The 20,512-nt window shown below is 39.8% G+C and overlaps 1 protein-coding gene across 4 annotated transcripts in view; it reads left to right on the top strand.

The window, feature by feature from the left end:
* b4galnt1 (beta-1,4-N-acetyl-galactosaminyl transferase 1) overlaps nucleotides 1–20,512 on the top strand; it is an 83,913-nt gene that overhangs the window by 30,373 nt on the left and 33,028 nt on the right. For 2 of the 4 annotated variants that reach the window (NM_001126696.1, XM_012956466.3), the window contains 1 exon segment: nucleotides 5,057–5,134. Coding sequence is in view for 1 of the 4 variants with exons in the window: in XM_012956464.3 (XP_012811918.1) it covers nucleotides 19,812–19,864 (53 nt within the window). In the remaining 3 variants the exon portion in view is untranslated. 4 annotated transcript variants of the gene reach the window in all.

The raw sequence follows: 20,512 nt of genomic DNA, 5'->3' as shown, positions 1-20,512 counted from the left end.
TTTAGACACCCTAACTAAAGTACAGGCTTTGCATCTAGACCTGCCACACTTGTAAGTCCCCTTGTAGCGCATCCAGGCTGCCCCTTGTCTATCGGACTCAGTGGTATAGAGACTTTTAGAAATCCAAGATGCCAGATTCCTACTTTTTTTATAAATAAATCGGGGTCTTTCCTCCAAAACCTTACATAGATCCGGGTCCTGCAATAATACCCCCCAATGTCTACGGACACTTTTTTGTATTTCCGAGACTCCTCTTCCATAAGTCAAGCAAAACCCAACATTATGTTTAGAGTATGGCTTAACTTTATTACATACGTGTCCTTTGTCCCAGGGTTTACCCTTGAGTAAATCAGCCCTACGAGTGGCCACTGCCCTCTCATAGGCTGTATTAATGGTCTTGGTATCATAACCCCTTTGAGCAAACCTGTCCCAAAGTTGCATAGCCTGATTGTGAAAGGAATCCCAGGAGGAACATATGCGTCTGAGGCGTAAAAATTGTCCCACTGGGATTCCTCTCACACAATTACGAGGATGGCCACTCTCGGCATGTAAAAGTGTATTACGTGTTATGGGTTTGCGGTATAAATCCGTCACAACCTGATCATTCACAACAGAAAATACGACATCCAAAAAGGGGATCTTCTCTCCACTAGTTTCATAGGTAAATTTAATACCCTCGGTGGCCGAGTTGCAGTAATCAACAAACCGCTGGAGGGAGATCTCATCCCCATCCCATATCCCAATGCAATCGTCTATATAACGGTAAAATCGTCCAAAGACGTGGAGCCTCTCCCACCAGCCCATGAAAAGATTGGCATAGGTGGGAGCAAAGTTAAACCATGCTCAGTTAGTAAGACTATGAGTCAGCTTCCTGCTGATTGGCTCAGATCCACATTCCTAAGGGAGGGGCAGTGAGTTCTTAGCATTCTTGAGGGCGGGGGGAGCAGGAGAGAGCAGAGAACAGAAAGCTGCATGTCTCTGGCACAGGAATTACAGACACAACTAATCTTTTTTCAGAGAAGTCAGTGCAGTGTTTCTATGAGTGCTTATGGTTGTATTTACATAGACCTTTCTGATAAAGCTTACTAAGAGTACATACAGCAGAAAGGTGAATCTGTGGCACAGTTGCGGTAACCTTGAGCCAAAAATCAGGCTTGACAAGCTAGTCAGGGAGAGGTGTCTTCCAGAGGAGACATTATTGAGTGATCCATTATGTTTAATGCACCATTATAACAATCGCAATTCACACCAAAATGTTGAAACACAGACAAACAGTTTAAACATTGGAACAAATAAAGCAACAGCAAGTACTGCATAAATTGAACTTCCAAGCTCAGACACTGAAGTCAGGGGAAAACATCTGAGGTGGGTGATGCACAGAGTAAGGTACTAAGCTTACCCAGTTGTGCCGGCAGTTGATGATTCACAGACCCCTGTCCTCTTTCCCTTTGGTTGCTGCTGGACTGAGTCTTTGTTCAATATCAGGTTTTGGCACCAAACTGGACCCCTGGAAGGCAGAGATGTTGATGTTGCCATAAGAGAGTTTATTGTAATACATGTGACAGAAGTGAATGTCAGTAAAAGATCACTTCTACTTAGCACTGAATGTAAATAAAAGATCACTTCTACTTAGCACTGACCATGGTTAGAATTATATAGGTTTCTTAGCCAGCCATACAGTGTTGGGCCCTTATCTCGTGGGAGATTGGTGACTACTTGATCTACCTGATAATAATTGGGTTAATGGTGCAGTAATTTGAAGTCTTGATCAGGACCACCTGTGTGGTGTTTCCTCTTCCGTCTTTTATTTATATTTGTCTATACTTCATTTGCACATTTTCCCTTTGTCCTAACTCTAATTAATCTAACATTAGGAGGCAAACATTGATGACTCTTACCTGATTTGTGTAACTGGTGTGGAAGGTGCAAGCTTTCCTTTTCTTCCTATTTTCTTGTTGCCTCAGCAGGTTTTACAGCTCCCCTTTGTAACTCCAATCAGGGACGTGTTATCTCTAAGTCAGCTTCATTCCAAGTCAAAAGCATAAAAACAGTTGTGTGTGACATGCTAGAATAATACCTCTAATCAAGTTGCATATAAAGACATAAGGCTAATGCCACATGGGGCTACATCTTGGCCTGCAGATAAACCCAGGCTGAGAATCAGGCCCTATGCTGGCATCAGCCTTTCCCTTTGCCTTCACCTGGAACCACCAAATTGGCCTGCGTGCAGGCACATGGAGAGCCTCAGGCCCGAACCCCAAAACCCTTTAGAGACCACTTCCACCAGTGGAAGAAGGATTGAGAACAGTTTGCCTTCCTCTAGATTAACTAACAACTAGGCAGGTTTTATATAAACATAAACGGTTGAACTTGATGGATGTGTGTCTTGTTTCAACCTAACTTACTATGTTACCAGTGTGCAGTATATGTAATAAAACTTTAAAAAAAGTGTGTTTTTTTTATTTTTTATGAAGACACCATGGACGGAGCACAAAAGAAATTTATAGTACAATGTTAAGAATTACATAGTTACATAGTTACATAGGGTTGAAAAAAGACCAGTGTCCATCAAGTTCAACCCATCCAAGTAAACCCAGCACACCTAACCCACACCTACCAATCTATACACTCACATTCATAAACTATAAATACAACCACTAGTACTAACTGTAGATATTAGTATCACAATAGCCTTGGATATTCTGATTGTTCAAGAACTCATCCAGGCCCCTCTTAAAGGCATTAACAGAATCTGCCATTACCACATCACTAGGAAGGGCATTCCCCAACCTCACTGCCCTCACCGTGAAAAACCACCTACGCTGCTTCAAATGGAAACTCCTTTCCTCTAATCTAAAGGGGTGACCTCTGGTGCGCTGATTGTTTTTATGGGAAAAAAGAACATCCCCCAACTGCCTATAATCCCCTCTAATGTACTTGTACAGAGTAATCATGTCCCCTCGCAAGCGCCTCTTTTCCAGAGAAAACAACCTCAACCTCGACAGTCTACCTCAACCTCGACAGTCTTAACATCTCCATAACAACTATCTATAATTTGAGGCAGTGCCGATTATGGGGCTGCTACCGACTGATAATTGTTTTCCTAATAAAAGAAAACATAATTCTTAAAAAACCTTCCAATGTGAATTTATTGAAAATTTTTAGTGCTTTAAAAATTATTTGTAAATGTAGTTGCTGCTGAAAGCAGAATTTGCTTAACTCCTGGTTGTTACTTTTTAAATGTTGCAAAGGTCAGTCTCCTCCAGCAAGGCAGTTCTGTCAGTCTGCTGCTTGTGTTACATTGTTTCAAACGCCAGAGCCATTGCTTCTAATAGCAATTATATATACAAATAAGTCAAAAGCATTTCTTAAATCTCAACTAAGTAGAGTAAGGTGGATTGTGTCCTCTAGTGAGGCAGCTAAGGTATGATTGATAGAAATGTATAACAAGTTTTGTCACAGGGAATATCCAGAGGACCTCTTATACAGACAGATAAGATTCAGTCACAGGATGTACTTAATATAACACTCTTAGTACACAAATAGCAAATTGTTAAGATGCCATTAGTTATTATTAAATGATAATTTGCTACCGGTTGTAGTATTTGTGAAGCCCCCTGTAACTGCATATAAGAAAGCAAAGAATCAGGGTTTACTTTTAGTAATATCAGATATTTTGACAAGGAAAGGTAAAGGATCTATAAGGATTTGCAGGTGGTTCTTGTGCTGTTCAACCAATGCGGTGTATAAAATATCCATGTGGACTAGCATATGTTGGACAGGTAACAAGACCCATCTGTGAACTTGATGTAGGGCAGTGCTGTCCAACTTCTACAGTGCCGAGGGCCGGAATTTCTCTAGCATACATGGTGGAGGGCCGCTAATGGAAGCCAGTTTTGACCACTCCCCTTTTTGAAACCACACCCACTTCAAACCACACCTATTTTATCACAATGGTGGTAGCACAGCAAAATCCCAAATGCTTGGTCCTTGCTGTGGGGATATCAACCATCATTCATATGTGAAAGAATTATGTCATATTAAGATATACCCTTAAATTCCATATGCCTCCTCCTCCCCTGTGGATAGCAGAGCAACCCCCAGTACATAATTACACACCTTAGGGACCATTTAATGGCTATTTCCAACTGCTAACAAACTCCCACAACAAACCCCTGCCAGGTTCACCTCCCACAAGCAGCATTGGGCAAGCAGAGTATGGCACACACAGGCAGCACTCTGCCTGTCCTATGCTGTCTGTGTGTGCCATACTCTGCCTGTCCTACCCTGCCTGTGTGTGCCATACTCTGCCTGTCCTACCCTGCCTGTGTGTGCCATACTCTGCCTGTCCTACCCTGCCTGTGTGTGCCATACTCTGCCTTCCCTATGCTGCCTGTGTGTGCCATACTCTGCCTGCCCTACCCTGCCTGTGTGTGCCATACTCTGCCTGCCCTACCCTTCCTGTGTGTGCCATACCCTCCCTGACCTATGCTGCCTGTGTGTGCCATACTCTACCTGCCCTATGCTGGCTGTATGTGCCATACTCTGCCTGCCCTATGCTGGCTGTATGTGCCATACTCTGCCTGCCCTATGCTGGCTGTATGTGCCATACTCTGCCTACAGTACCTATGTCTGAGGTGTGAAGAAGTGAACAATGGGAGTGATTACAGTCTGAGCCTGAGGTGTGAACACTGCAGGGGGTGAACAATGTAGGTATTAAAAGGTGTGAAAAACACAGGGGATTACATATTTAAACAATACAGAGGGATTACAGCCTGAATCTGAGGTGAGAACCATGCAGGGGGCCAGTTAATCTCAGTACTGATACCATTTAATGCTTACTCAAAGGTAAGCCATCAAAGCAGCCAGACAGGTGGGGGGCCACACAGAGAGGGGTCGGCCCGCGGGCCGCCAGTTGGACAGCACTGATGTAGGGTATATATAACCTTAGCTGCTATGTAAATATTTTATGATTGATATATTCTGTTTTTTGTTTCTAATATTTGAGTAAAAGAGACTCTACATGCATGAATAACACTTGTTTCATTATTCCTAGATTCCTGTGTGCATAAGGCCCTTAGCAACAATTCTCTGTTCTTATCAAGTCCTGCTGTGGTGTCATTTTTGAAGCCAGGTAAAAGTTTCCTTATTATTTTTGCTTAAAGTAGCATCCAATTTGTGTATACAGTCTTATTATACAGGTATAGGACCCGTTATCCAGAATGCTCGGGACCAAGGGTATTCCAGATAAGGATTATTTATATCTTAGTTGGGATCAATTACAAGGTACTGTTTTATTACTACAGAGAAAAAGGAAATTAGTTTTAAAATTCTGAATTATTTGATTAAAATTGAGTCTATGAGAGACGGGCATTCCGTAATTCGGGGCTTTCTGGATAACAGGTTTCCAGATAAGGGATCCCACTTATATGCTTATTATACAGTACCTCTATTCATATAGTGATTACATATTCTGCAGCTCTTCATAGAAATTTCTCTCCATTCTCATCAGGCTGCTCCTACAGTCTATAAACTAGAGGTATAAGTGACAGGGGGCAAGAGTTTATGGAGATTTTTGGCACACATACAGGTACAGGTGTTGGACCTATTATCCAGAATACTTGAGAGCTGGGGGTTTCCCGATAAAAGATCTTTCCGTAATTTAGCTCTCCTTACCATAAGGCTACTAAAAAATTATGTAAACATTAAATAAACCCAATAGCATTGTTTTGTCTCCAATAAGGATGAATTAAATCTTAGTTGGGATCAAGTACAAGGTACTGTTTTATTATTACAGAGAAAAAGGAAATCATTTTAAAAATTAGAATTATTTGCTTATAATGGAGTCTATGGGAGATGGCCTTTCAATAACTGAAAGCTTTAGGGATAACGGGTTTCTGGACAATGTTTTCATCTGTTATCGCATCCACACTACATAAACTTGGTACGGTTTACTTAAATCCGACATGGATTTACCAATTAGACACACCAAAATTAACTTGGAGAGTGGCATTATATGGAATGACACCACAAAGTTGACTAGTGAGCAAGATAAAGTGTCAGTTTTTACCATGACTAGCAATCATTAGTGAGTCAGTTTGAGGGAGAGCAATAGAAATACATGTATTATTTGTGAATGTATTAATAATAAGTAAAATAACATTAAAATAATTTAATTATTTGGTCATAATGAGATACCACATTGCTAAATTGCCAATACTTTATTACTTAATTATTACTACGGTTTATTGCTCATTAGCATAAGCTGTTCATTAGTGTTTAATTATGTGGAATTCTAGGGAATGACCGCTGCATTGCAGGTAAAGAAACATGTCGATTTATGTCAGATAATTCTTCTTTACAGCATATAACGCCTTTGCATCCCTATAGTATACTAAATAAATGCAGAGTTTTAATCATTTTAGTTAAATGTGAGCTGCACATGGGGTGCTTGTTCTTTAAGGCATTTCTAAACTATTTCCAGTCTGAAGGGTAATTGTAAAACCACGTAGCCATGTAAAAACATCTGGTTCAGTGTTTTGAGATATAAATGCTGCTTTCATGTTGTTTATCACAAGCAGAGTTAAAAAGAAGTAAAATAATAACTTAATCAGGCAAATTGTAACAATGAGAATTTAAGTTAATAAGCTAACCAATGTAAGGCTGTCAATAGTTATATAATATTCCCATACTTAGCATTATATATGAAACCATATTTCCATAGGAGTTATCGCCAAAGGCTATGTACATAGAGCTAGGGGCTATTTCCTTTTTTTCAGTGCCACCTGTTCATATATAAGCCATTAATTGTATATGTAGCTAACAGTGTGTGGGTGGATGTGTAGTAACCTAGCAAGTCTGAACAAAGATTATTAATGGACAACCTTTGGCACTTCAGCTGTTGCTTTATAGATATGGAAAGCTTTGTAGTATGACACTGGCCTCACCAAGTGCAGTAGATATGAGACTTCAAGTGTAATGGGGATGAGACTGCATCATTGGAGTTACTCAACTGCAGTCAGAGAAAGACTGAATTATTGCTTAACTGCAGTATGTGGGAGGCTGAACAACAAGCCTTCCAGCAATAACAGACAGTACTAAATCTTACTCAGCTGCAGTATTGGAAGGCACATTTATATATATTATCTGTCCTAAGGGAAAGCCTCTGGTTATAGCTACAAGAGCACCCATTGCATTGCTTTAGATTTCAGAACATTATTGCTTTTGCAATCTATCTGCTTTAGATGTGTGCTAAAATAAGCCATTCCATGTAACTTAGAGGTGGCCTAAATAGGTGGCCTAAATACCTTAATAAATTAACCCAGTTTGGTGGGGAGCTAGCAGCCGCAAAAAAAAGGTTTATGGCCATTAACCTATTTTTATTAATCCAATAAAAACATTTATCCAATAAAATGAAACTAAGAATTATGATATTCTAAATTCTAGTTTCAATAACATTGTTCAAATTATTAACACTGCAAATTAATCTGCCTTTCATCTAAAGGCCATTTTCCCACAAACCCATTATCCAGAAAGTTCTGAATTATGGAAAGTCCATCTCCTATAGACTTCATTATAAGCAAATGATTTACTTTTTACTGTACTTGATTCCAACTACAGTATAATTAATCCTTATTGGAGGCAAAACAATCCTATTGGATTTATTTAATCTAAATTATGGAAAGATCCCTTGCCAGAAAAACCCAGGCCCTGAGTCGGGTGCCATAGGTCCCTCCAGCACCCTCTGTCCTTGTGTGCAAATTATGCCACTCGTAACCAGACCCTCCAGTGCCCTGGCCCGCTCCCGGTCGCAATACTTATTTCCCCTTACGTGTCCTCCGGGACCAGGTCTGCTGCCAGTTTGCCAATGCGCAATGAGCGTGATAACGTCACTCACGTGGCGCTGGTCACAGAGGTGCGGGTGTGTAAGGGAGGGAGTACCTGCCTGCCTTCCTTCCTTCTAGTACTCCCTTCTAGAAGGGCCTTCTGATCTGAAGCCTGCTGGTGGATCTTCTAGACCAGTCCGGAGAAGTGGATCTTCTTGCTAATGCTTTGAGCTAACCTAACATGCTGCAGCAAATTTTGGGGGTGGGGGTCCAGTATTCCATAATGCCCATGGCCCACGACCACCTTCTTTACCAGGCAGCTTCTTTAATTTAATTTTATTTTTAAACCCAAAAGTCTGTTTGCCCCTTTAGTTTGCTTTCCCACATTTGTTTTTTAATTTTTATGCCTGAACTGTCCCTTCTCTCTATGCTCTACCCACAGGCATCTTTCTATAGACTCTGGCTGCAACTTTTTCACCTCCAGTTACTTCATCTACTACCCTCACCTGTCCTATTCTGCACTAGACATTGCACTTTATATTCTGTCTACACTATATATAGTTTTGAAGGATTTTAGCTTGGTTGCTGATTGAGCTAAGGGGATAGTACCCTTAAGGTATTATTGTTGATACCATGTTGTTTTTGTTGACCCTCTTCTCCACTTACAGAGCTAGTTTACAGTTTTTCTTTTAAATAAATATTTGAAAACATATACCCCACTGATGCCTCAATTAATGTAATTTTATTGGTACAGGTATTTATTTTGATTAATGAAACTTAGCAGTAGCTGCTGCATTTCCCACCCTAGGCTTATACTCGAGTTTTTCCAGTTTTCTTAGGTAAAATTAAGTACCTTGGCTTATAATTGGATCGACTTATACTCAAGTATATACGGTAGGTGAGGGGTGATTTCTATACAGCAGATTCCGTCCAACCCCATGACTGCAGGGTCTGCCTTATTTATAGTTGCGCCAGTGTTTGCAAGCTTGGACTGTATTTACTGCTTGTGATGTACTTTTTGGGGGAGAGAAAAATGTAACTATGTAAATGATCTGTATATAGGTATGGGACCTGTTATCTAGAATTCATGAGACCTGGGTTTTTTTGGATTAAGGGGACTTTCCATAATTTGGATATTCATATTTTAAGTCTACTAAAATATCAAGTTAATTATCAAGTTAATAATATCTTAGTTGGGATAAAAATATTAAATAAACCCAATAGAATTGTTTTGCTTCCAATAAGAGTTAATTATATCTTAGTTGGGATCAAACACAAGGTACTGTTTTATTATTACAGAGAAATCATTTGCTAATAATAAAGTCTATAGCAGATGGACTTTCCATAATTTGGATATTATTTTTTAAAATTTGAATTATATAATTATAATAGAGACTATAGGAGATCACTTTCCTGTAATTAGGAGCATTCTGGATAACAGATTTCTGGATAACAGGTCCCATACCTGTATATAGGTACTAGTGATGTGCGGGCCGACCCTAACCTGCCCGCTCCCAACCCTGCAGCAGTCGATAAATTCAGGCTGCTGGAAGCGCAAGCTGGGCAGATTAAAATAGCACGTGGGATAGGCAGTAGGGAGGACTCAGCCTGAACCCACCCACAACCAGCAAGAACTGTGTGAAAGTTGGCCTGAACTTGCAGGTCCTGTGGGTTGACCCACACATCACTAATAGATACATTTGAAATATAAATGGCTCTTCCAGCTTGTGAATTTATAGACACGCGCCCCAGATCCTCACCCAACTGGACTTCCATCTAGCCTCCTGCATGGGATTGCCTCACAGTCTGGGAATCCCCAGGCCGATATCAAAGGATCTCTTGTTAGTGGTAAACAAATACCAGAGGGAAGGTAACCTAATTAAAGTTGTTTTTTCCCTGTAGGATGAGGTTCACATGTGGATTTAAAATGGATCTTTTCTTTCACTCTGACAAACAGGCATGATCATTGCTATTGTATTGTGTTTTATAAAGTATAGATTAACGGGAGCTTTTTGGTCAAGGAAAGTCTGATACAAATGGCTGGAATTGTTTTGTGTGTCCTGGGGTACAGTGTGGTTACAGTGGTGGGATGGCAATGAACAGATAATGTTGCACCAACATGCCCTCCCTCCAGCTCTCTCTAGAATGCTTTATTCTGATGTATTGCTCTCTTGTGGTGTCACACCATGGGCCAGATTCACTTTGGTTATCTCATGGTCTTTCATGTGAAAACTTATAGACGAGATTCAATTCAAGGAGAAAAAATGTTCTCCTTATTCAGTTCCATTTTTTTTTGCATTAGACTTCAATAGAGTTCCCATGTGATAAATAGTGACATAAGGTCTTCTGAAGTGAATTGTATCTCCAATTGAATCTAGTCCATAAGTTATCACAGGATACATCATAAGACTTTTTCTCACTGAATTGCATCTGGCCCTATATGTTAAAGGGTTAAATGACCCTGTAATATTTACCTTCTAGACAGATCTTTTATGCCAATATTAATTAGTCTCAAAAATAATGTATTTTCTAACTGCTGCAGTTTTTAGGCCTCATGAATGCCCAGTAGTGGGGCTTATTTAGACCCCATGGAGTGTATTTGATAATGGCTCTTTTGCAAGCAAATAAAAATAAGATTTTATTGTTAAGACATTGATTTTGGGGTATAATATATAAAATATTGGTTCAACCAATATTGGAGGTAAAAGTGTGTTGCTTGAGATTTTAGCTACAACAATACTTGAGAATAAATTGAGACGCCTTTACATTTTCATAGCAGGTTTGCATAATGTAATTATTTGTTGCAGAACAGAACATAACCCAAGTGGCATAAAAATGATGCCTATTGGCTAACTCAGTTAATAATAACAGCAAGCTCAAGCATTTTAGTTCCTTATTCAAGCTGACTACTAGAAATGTTCTGAAAGCTTTCTGTGATAAACACATCACCTTACCCTTCTTTGGTTATGTTTCATAAGAGTTTAACAGTACAACACCTTTACCTGGAATTAAAACACAATAAAGAACTTTTGTGTAACTTTTGTTAACTTCAACACAGTATTTTCTTAAGGCTTGGCAATTTTGGTAGGGTATGTAGAATACAATGGTGTTTTAAATCGCTTATATGTTATCTGCTATGTTATGATAAAGAATAAATTCTGTGTAGGCAGATTTCCTACGCCCCCCCCCCCCCCCAGCGGTCCATGAAGCATGTCGTAGAGTAGTTCATGTTACCATTCATTCTGGTACCAGTGGAGTTAAAGCTCTAAAGCGGGTCTTATCATCTATGTACTGAGTTATTGGTTAGAGCCCAGCTGCAGGCACAGCTTCCCTGACTTGGATGATTGCTGTTCTCAAGCTAGCCTTGGTTCTGCCTTGAGGCTGTGCCACCTGTTGTGGCACAAGAGCAGTTGTTTGTTTGAATAGGTAACACCCACACTCATACATAATTATGTTCTTTGCTAGAAAAATCCCCTAAATCCTTGGTTCTGTTGTTCGGAATATCTTTTGCTCAGAACCCACATACGTGCCTTATAAACATTACTTTTGTAAGGTTTATAACGCACGTATGTTTGTTGGGTTTATGTAAGGTTTTTGTAAAGTTTTTTGTAAAGTTAATAAGGCAAGGAACAACAAATCAAAGGATTTGGAGGATTTTTATAATATACAACATATTTTGGAGTGTGGGTGTTACTAATTCAAACAACAATACGTGCCTTATAAACCTTACCTTTTTAGCTCAAGTGACTTTTGGTATCAGACTTTTGCATAACAGTAACCTGTGCCATTTATCCCTATTTCAATCTGAAACTTATCTGGTTTACAGATAAGCAAAAGTCCATTGTGCATGGGGTTTATGTGCTCATTGGCTATCTAATTATCTACCTCACAAAAAGCCAACATAGTCTGAATACTTTTAATTTCCCGTTTGCCCTGTTTAGCTCAATCAATAACAAAAGTCATAGATTTTTCTTATGATTAAAACAACAGGCAAAAGTATTTTCTGCCCAAGCCTTAAGGTGGCCATACACGCACCAATAATATCGTACGAAACCTCGTTTCGTACGATATTCGGTGCGTATATGAAGGCGCCTGACCAAAATCTCCCTTCAGCGCTGAATCGGCAGAAGGAGGTAGAAATCCTATTGTTTCTACCTCCTTACCTGCCGATTCAGCCCTGAATGGTGTGTGGCGGATCTGACAATGTTTCATGCGACCGATGGTCGCACGAAACATCGTCAGATCGCCACATGTATGGCCAGCTTTATTCATTGCACTCATGTTCAACAAGTGGCCCCTTTAAGCCAGCCAGATGGGGAGACTAGTCGCCCACGAGAAATCTCCCTTGTCACGGGCGACTAATCTTCCTGAAATACCATCCCACTGGCGAGTATGTAAATCGTGGGCGACTAGTCTCCCCGTCTGCCAGAGCCCTTATATACCCTTAGTACAGATTTACAGAGCACTTGTGTTCGGGGCATAGCTGCTCTCTGGACTTTGCACCATTGAGGTAAGTAGGAGCGTTTAACCAAATCACCAAATAATGGGCCTGTGGTCAGATTTGAGCCAATTGGAACCTGAGTGATGCCAAAGGGATTTGAGCGGGGAAGTCTGTGCACACAGGGAAATGGTTGGGTGCTGCATTTTATCTTACCATGTATGACCAGGATATTTATCTGTTACCAACTTCACTTTAGGGACACTGAGTTTTGGCTCCACTGCTCTTAGCAGGCATTTTCGGGCCAATGCCATACTTGTGCAGCTGTAGTAGTGCAGTAGTGCAGTCCGCTACAAAAATAACACAGGCTGAGAGCAGTGGAGCCAGGGCTTTGTGTGCCCTCAGCCATACCATCTTACCTTTAATTAAGTTAGTTGAAATAGAGAATGCTGGGAACTTAGAGTTTTCCGGTTAAGGGATCTTTCCTTAATTTGGATCTCCATACTTTAAGTCTACTAAAATCATTTAAACATTAAAGGGGTGGTTCACCTTCAAGCTAACTTTTAGTAGGTTATAAATTGGACAATTCTAAGCAACTTTCCAGTTGGATCTTCATTATTTATTTTTTATGTTTTTTGAATTATTTGCCTCTCATTTCTGCCCTTTTATAGCTTTCAAATGGGGGTCACTGACCCCAGCAGCCAAAAGACTATTGCTCTGTGAGGCTACAATGTTATTGTTACTTTATTGCTTATTTTTTGTATTCAGGTCCTCTCCTATTCAAATTCCAGTCTCTCATTATAACCACTCCCTGGATGTAGTTTGGACCCTAACAACCATATAGTTGCTGGAATTCAAAACTGGAGAGCTGTGTAAAAGTGTAAAATAATTAAGGTGAATGGCCCCTTAATTAAACCCAATAGTTTTGCCTGTAGTAAGGATTATTGAAGGCAAAACAATCCCATTGGGTTCATTTAATGTTTAAATAATATTTTAGTAGACTTACAGTACGGTGATCCAAATTATGGAAATACCTCTTATCCAGGAAACCCCATGTCCCAGACATTCTGGATAACAGGTCCCATACTGTACAAGGTATTGTTTTATTATTACAGAAAAAAAGGGAATTGCATGTTTTTTTAATCAATATGGAGTCTATGCAAGAGGACCTTCCCATAGCTTTCTTGGTAATGGGTTTTTGGATAACAGATCCCATACCTGTAATATGCTCTGTATAAACAACACCCCCTTGCTGTGACAGTTTTGGTTTACAGATAAGCAGAAGTCCATTGTGCATGGGGTTTATGTGCTCATTGGCTATCTAATTATCTGCCTCACAAAAAGCCAACATAGTCTGAATACTTTTCATTTCCCGTTTGCCCTGTTTAGCTTAAGCAATAACAAAAGTCATAGATTTTTGTTATGATTAAAACAACAGGCAAAAGTATTTTCTGTCCAAGCCTTATTCATTGCACTCATGTTAAACAAGTGGCCCCTTTAAGCCAGCCAAAGTCAGGCTGACCCATCCCAGTAACAAAGGATATACATGTGGGTCCACATAGTCCCTAGGGAACCCAGGCCAAGGACCATTCCTACTGAGCAATTTTTTATTTTGACAAAAAGCCAATGTTAAACCTGTTTAGATTTAGCACTAGCTACATATTAGTCATAGTCGTGAGAGTGGGACCTGGTTTCAGGGTCTCTGTTGGGCTCTAGGAGAAAGAGCACTGGGTACATTTTAGGTCAAGGACTTTACATTAATTTATATATATTTTATATATAAAATAAAATTTATATAAAGTATATGTATGTATGTATGTATAACTTTATTTATAAAGCGCCACAAGCGTACGCAGAGCTGTACAGTCTTACAGAATACAAAATTACACACAGGGAGGACAAGTGATATAATAAATAAATACAATAAATATATATATATATATGTGTATATATATAAGTGCCATGTGGTATGAGACACAGTAGGAAGAAGGTCCCTGCATATATGAACTACAGTGGAGGAAATAATTATTCGACCCCTCACTGATTTTGTAAGTTTGTCCAATGACAAAGAAATGAAAAGTCTCAGAACAGTATCATTTCAATGGTAGGTTTATTTTAACAGTGGCAGATAGCACATCAAAAGGAAAATCGAAAAAATAACTTTAAATAAAAGATAGCAACTGATTTGCATTTCATTGAGTGAAATAAGTTTTTGAACCCCTACCAACCATTAAGAGTTCTGGCTCCCACAGAGTGGTTAGACACTTCTACTCAATTAGTCAACCTCATTAAGGACACCTGTCTTAACTAGTCACCTGTATAAAAGACACCTGTCCACAGAATCAATCAAGCAGACTCCAAACTCTCCAACATGGGAAAGACCAAAGAGCTGTCCAAGGATGTCAGAGACAAAATTGTAGACCTGCACAAGGCTGGAATGGGCTACAAAACCATTAGCAAGAAGCTGGGAGAGAAGGTGACAACTGTTGGTGCGATTGTTCGAAAATGGAAGGAGCACAAAATGACCATCAATCGACCTCGCTCTGGGGCTCCACGCAAGATCTCACCTCGTGGGGTGTCAATGATTCTGAGAAAGGTGAAAAAGCATCCTAGAACTACACGGGAGGAGTTAGTTAATGACCTCAAATTAGCAGGGACCACAGTCACCAAGAAAACCATTGGAAACACATTACACCGCAATGGATTAAAATCCTGCAGGGCTCGCAAGGTCCCCCTGCTCAAGAAGGCACATGTGCAGGCCCGTCTGAAGTTTGCCAATGAACACCTGAATGATTCTGTGAGTGACTGGGAGAAGGTGCTGTGGTCTGATGAGACCAAAATAGAGCTCTTTGGCATGAACTCAACTCGCTGTGTTTGGAGGAAGAAAAATGCTGCCTATGACCCCCAAAACACCGTCCCCACCGTCAAGCATGGGGGTGGAAACATTTTGCTTTGGGGGTGTTTTTCTGCTAAGGGCACAGGACAACTTATTCGCATTAACGGGAAAATGGACGGAGCCATGTATCGTGAAATCCTGAACGACAACCTCCTTCCCTCTGCCAGGAAACTGAAAATGGGTCGTGGATGGGTGTTCCAGCACGACAATGACCCAAAACATACAGCAAAGGCAACAAAGGAGTGGCTCAAGAAGAAGCACATTAAGGTCATGGAGTGGCCTAGTCAGTCTCCGGACCTTAATCCAATAGAAAACCTATGGAGGGAGCTCAAGCTCAGAGTTGCACAGAGACAGCCTCGAAACCTTAGGGATTTAGAGATGATCTGCAAAGAGGAGTGGGACCAACATTCCTCCTAAAATGTGCGCAAACTTGGTCATCAATTACAAGAAACGTTTGACCTCTGTGCTTGCAAACAAGGGTTTTTCCACTAAGTATTAAGTCTTTTTTTGTTAGAGGGTTCAAAAACTTATTTCACTCAATGAAATGCAAATCAGTTGCTATCTTTTATTTAAAGTTATTTTTTCGATTTTCCTTTTGATGTGCTATCTGCCACTGTTAAAATAAACCTACCATTGAAATGATACTGTTCAGAGACTTTTCATTTCTTTGTCATTGGACAAACTTACAAAATCAGTGAGGGGTCAAATAATTATTTCCTCCACTGTATATTATAAAGTAATTCATCCTGATACATTTTTACAATGTAATTATCCAGCTTGTAAACTTTGTGCATACTACCTGTAACTTGGGGAACTTCCTCCCATATTAGAATGTTTTATCTTAAAACATGAATAGCATAATTTGTAAATACTAATTATAATAATGCATTATAGATTTAATAAGCAGACATGTTTAAAATAATGATCGGTTATACCTATTACATTACAGGAATGTCCGTGTAGTGAATCATTTCATAGATTAATGTTTTTCTCAAGGCTTTGTAGATAGCAGAAAAAAATGCACATTGTTCCCTTCAGGTTCGTACCTGTCAGATACTTTTGAGTATTATGACTTTACACAAGGGGAGGGGAATGCTAGTCTGAAACTAGGAGAGAGGAGCGAGATGGGAAGGAACGAGTTGTTCTTGAACTGAATATGGAATGAAATGTTGAAATTCTGAATAGTCAGCTTTAGTCGAGGACAAAGGAGTTTAACCTGGTATCTGCAAGAGGGTACAATTCCTTCAGATCCATGTAAGTAAATGCTAGCGAAACTTGTCTGTGTAATTGCTTCATTTATTATTGCTTCAATGGGTGAGAATGTATAAAATCAGTTATTAAGTGCAACAAATATTACCCTGAGTAAGTGGGAAATTATAGTAGAGGATTAATTTATTTTTGGTGATCCATGGAACAGTTGTTTTTTTGTGTTCTGGTCTGCTGGGTTAACCTATTAAGGCTCCTGACATGGCTGTTAAATGTTATTACAGGTATAGGACCCGTTATCCAGAATGCTCAAAGCCAAGGGTATTCCAAATAAGGGGTCTTTCCATAATTTGGATCTCCATACCTTAAAAAAAAATCAATAAAACATTATTTAAACCCAATAGGATTATTTTGCATCCAATGAGGATTATTTATATCTTAGTTTATATCTTACCTCAATTACAAGGTACTGTTTTATTATTACAGAGAAAAAGGAAATCAGTTTTAAAATTCTCAATTATTTGATTATAATAGAGTCTATGGGAGACAGCCTTTCCGTAATTCGGAGCTTTCTGAATAACAGGTTTCCGGATAAAAGATCCCATACCTGTACCTGCATGCTATTATTTGAAACCACCAGTCTCCTGGTTTTCCTGTTTATTCATTGATATATATTATAGGTAGCATGGTGGCACAGTGGCTTGCATAGGGTCCTTGTTGAGATGGGGTGATGGGGTCCTAGGTCTTATCTTTTATTTTTTTTAATCTGTTAATATGTATTTGGTAAATATTTGATTTCTTACTAACATCCTGTGATAATAATCACACAAGATCTAAATCACAAGGATCTTGGTCTGACCTCTATTAAAAGCGACAACATCTGTGCCGCTCCTTACTCTGACATAAGGTATTTTACTTGGAATTAGAATGATTAGATATTGCTGTGCAAAGGGCAGGTTTAGTTATCTGAAATGGTCATTTACTGCATTGCTATGTGGTGAGATATTTGTCTAATGAAGGAGTGGGGGGATAAGAGCTTCTTCTGGGCAGAATACACAAAAGCAGTGGAGTCAAGTGGCACAGTAACTATGCTGCGTGCTTAGCAGTAACAAATATCCATGCCCACGTTTGCACTTGGAATATATCTGCAGCTGCAGCCAATTACTTCATCATTCATGTATATCAGCTGATGCCAAGAAGCAGTTGATGTTAGTTAAAATGGGAGATAAGACCCTGCAGTTAGTGTACAATATACACATATCAACAAAATAGTTGTCTGGGTGTATTATATACTCAAGCAGGCTTGAGTCACCTTGAATCCTCCTATGGTCAGTGGGGTTAATTACCAACAGAATGGTGACAACAAAAACAAAAAAATTAACCTGCTCTGTCCTTAAATTAATATGGATTTTCTCACAGCATAAACAACAGTAACAACATTTGTGCATTTTTATAGGTCAAAAAAGGGAGACTTTGGAAAGGAATTAGAAAAATGCATTAGAAAATGCTGTATTTTATGTAAACTGTTTACTGTAAGCAGTACTACCTATATATACAGTGGAGATTTTGGCCTCAAACTGTTTCACCTTTCTTCGTTTTCCTTTCAATTTGACTGGAAAACATAAGTTCTTTCAGATACCTGCATCCTGAAGTTTTGCAAGATGGTTATAAATGTGGAGAAGGTTTGCTATCCTGCTATGTATTCAAACTTGTGTATTACAACTGGCAACTGTGCTTTGCAGCAGTATAGTTTTTTCTTGGTGAAGGCTCACACACTGGATTATTATACTAATTCCTTTATTCTTCATCAAAGCATTAAAAACCGCCTAACACATTTGGCAGCTGTATAGCTTTGGTTTTTCTCACACTCAGTAGCATAAATTTAGAGCAGCTCCCACAAAAAACTATCCTCGGAGGAGCCCAGCCAGCACATACCCTCCTCCCCTACCCCTTTTTTGGCCCGCTCTTTTCCTGCTTATGCCGCACAAATTTTCGTCAAAGTTTAAGGTAGAAGAGGGGCTGAGGAGAGGAGACTACTGTACGGTCTGAGCCCCCTGGCGCCTGGGCAGCCCACGACCATGGGGTCTGCTTTCTATGTTGTCACACTACTGGTTACACCATGGCATCAAATCTGGCATTTGGACAACGTTAAATAAACAGACCTTGATAAACTCTGGCTTCCAAACCAAAGTTTGTTAAAGAGCCCCACACAACACAGAAACCCCTAATATACCTATCAATGTAATCTGTTCCTTCAAAAAGTATGAATAAATAACATTTTCATATGCTGAAATCCAGCTGCAAACCATACCTTCTCTCTCTATGTCATTTGAAATCCTGGCAAGGAAGGGGAAGGGAAGGAGGGACTAAGACATTAAGTTACAAATTGTAACAACTTCTCTACAACTTACAGACAGCATGCAGGAACTACATAACCAACAATGCATTGCACATGTTCCTTTACTTATTGATATCGCATGTGCAGGGAATTGTGGGATTTGGAGGATGCAGCTGAAGGCAGGCTGGGGAGAGTTGACTACTGTTAAATTTAGTCAGCCAGATCAGCAGGGGGACAGGGGGCCAGGTTTAGGTAACTGTTCTAAACCAAATTATTACATTAAACATCCCAAAAAGGCAGCATATTTTTTAATTGATGTATATTGCAAAGGTATTGCAAAATTTTTGAATAGCTTAAGTTGTGTTTGGGTGGAGTTCACCTTTAATTTAGATATTCCAGCAGGGGGCTGTGGGAAAGGCGACATATCAAGAGCTCGTACACATGGGCGTTTCCTCCTGCATTCCCCTGCAGGGGAGTTCAGGACTAAACACAATTCACTTTCTTATCTGCCAATACTACTGACAATAGCGCATCTTATTGTACTTCACCTGCGTTAGGCACTTTGCTCCCCTGTGTTGGGTGAAATTCCCATGTGTAAGAGCCCTTATAGGACTATTCAGAGTGAGACCATTTGGGCTAAGAAGCTGGGACAAATTGGTTTCTTTGGACTGTGGAGGAAAAAAAAGGAACCGTGAACTGTTAAGAAAAATAAATGGATTATAGGAAAGGATCCATATCCACTCTGCTATAGGGTTCACCCCATGATAAGTCACATATTGGTTGTAAAGGGGTTGTGTACTAAACATGGCTATTTTGGACCAGTAAGGAGGGATGGTTTATAGGGGTCTGGAACATGAGCCATCCCTTGTGTTTGGAATCATTCTGCTCGTCCACATATCGATCATAGCATGCCCATATTTTTATTATAATGATGGGTACTGGCAAGCACCAATATTATATTGCAAAAACTGTCCAACAACCACCTACAGGGGGACATAAATGGCATGTTTCTGGACACTCCTACCTCATGCATAAAGTAAGTAGGAGAATGCCCCTGCCCACCATAGAAAGGTGACAGATCCAGTCATACAAGGAAGCTTCATACTCATGAATTGTTTCCCAGTTCCAAACCTTGCCTTGGGGACATCAGGAAATTCCAGGTAGATAATTCATTTTGTAATGGTTTTTTATTTTATTTACTGTTTGCAATGTATGTCTCTTTGTTATATCTTTTTTGGTATACATAGATACACTGTTTACATTTTTAATATTAAATATAAAAACGTTTTGCTCTAAGAACCCATAACCTGTATGAAACTTTTTGCCTTAATAATGCTTTGTGTGTGTGTAGTTATCTATTGATATGCTAAATAACTAGATCTGCTAGAGAGTGTGTTTAAATGTAATTTAACCCCTTGGCTGCTGGGGTATTTGTTGAATTAGTAGAAACTAACCTTGACTTAAGGTCCCCATACACAGGGCGATTCTAGCTGCCGATATCGGTCCCTTAGACTGATTCGGCAGCTAATCGGCCCGTGTAGGGGCACTACCGACGGGCCTGCCAGACTGATATCTGGCCTGAAATCAGCCAGATATAAATTGGGCCGGTTAAAAAATCTAGTCTGATCGGGGACCGCATTGGCTCGTTTGCCTATACCCATCGTTATAATTAGCCTGGATTCTCCCAATATCGCCCACCAGTAGGTGGGGGATATTGGGAGAAGATCCGCTCGCTTGGCGACATCGCCAAGTGAGCGGATCTGAAGGTGTATGGGCACCTTTACGAGAGAATGTTTGATACATTGGTG

Source organism: Xenopus tropicalis, chromosome 2 (assembly GCF_000004195.4).
Source record: "Xenopus tropicalis strain Nigerian chromosome 2, UCB_Xtro_10.0, whole genome shotgun sequence".
Classification (NCBI taxonomy): Eukaryota; Metazoa; Chordata; class Amphibia; order Anura; family Pipidae; genus Xenopus; species Xenopus tropicalis.
Note: the sequence above shows the minus strand (reverse complement) of the source record. Positions and strands in the feature narration are given on the sequence as shown.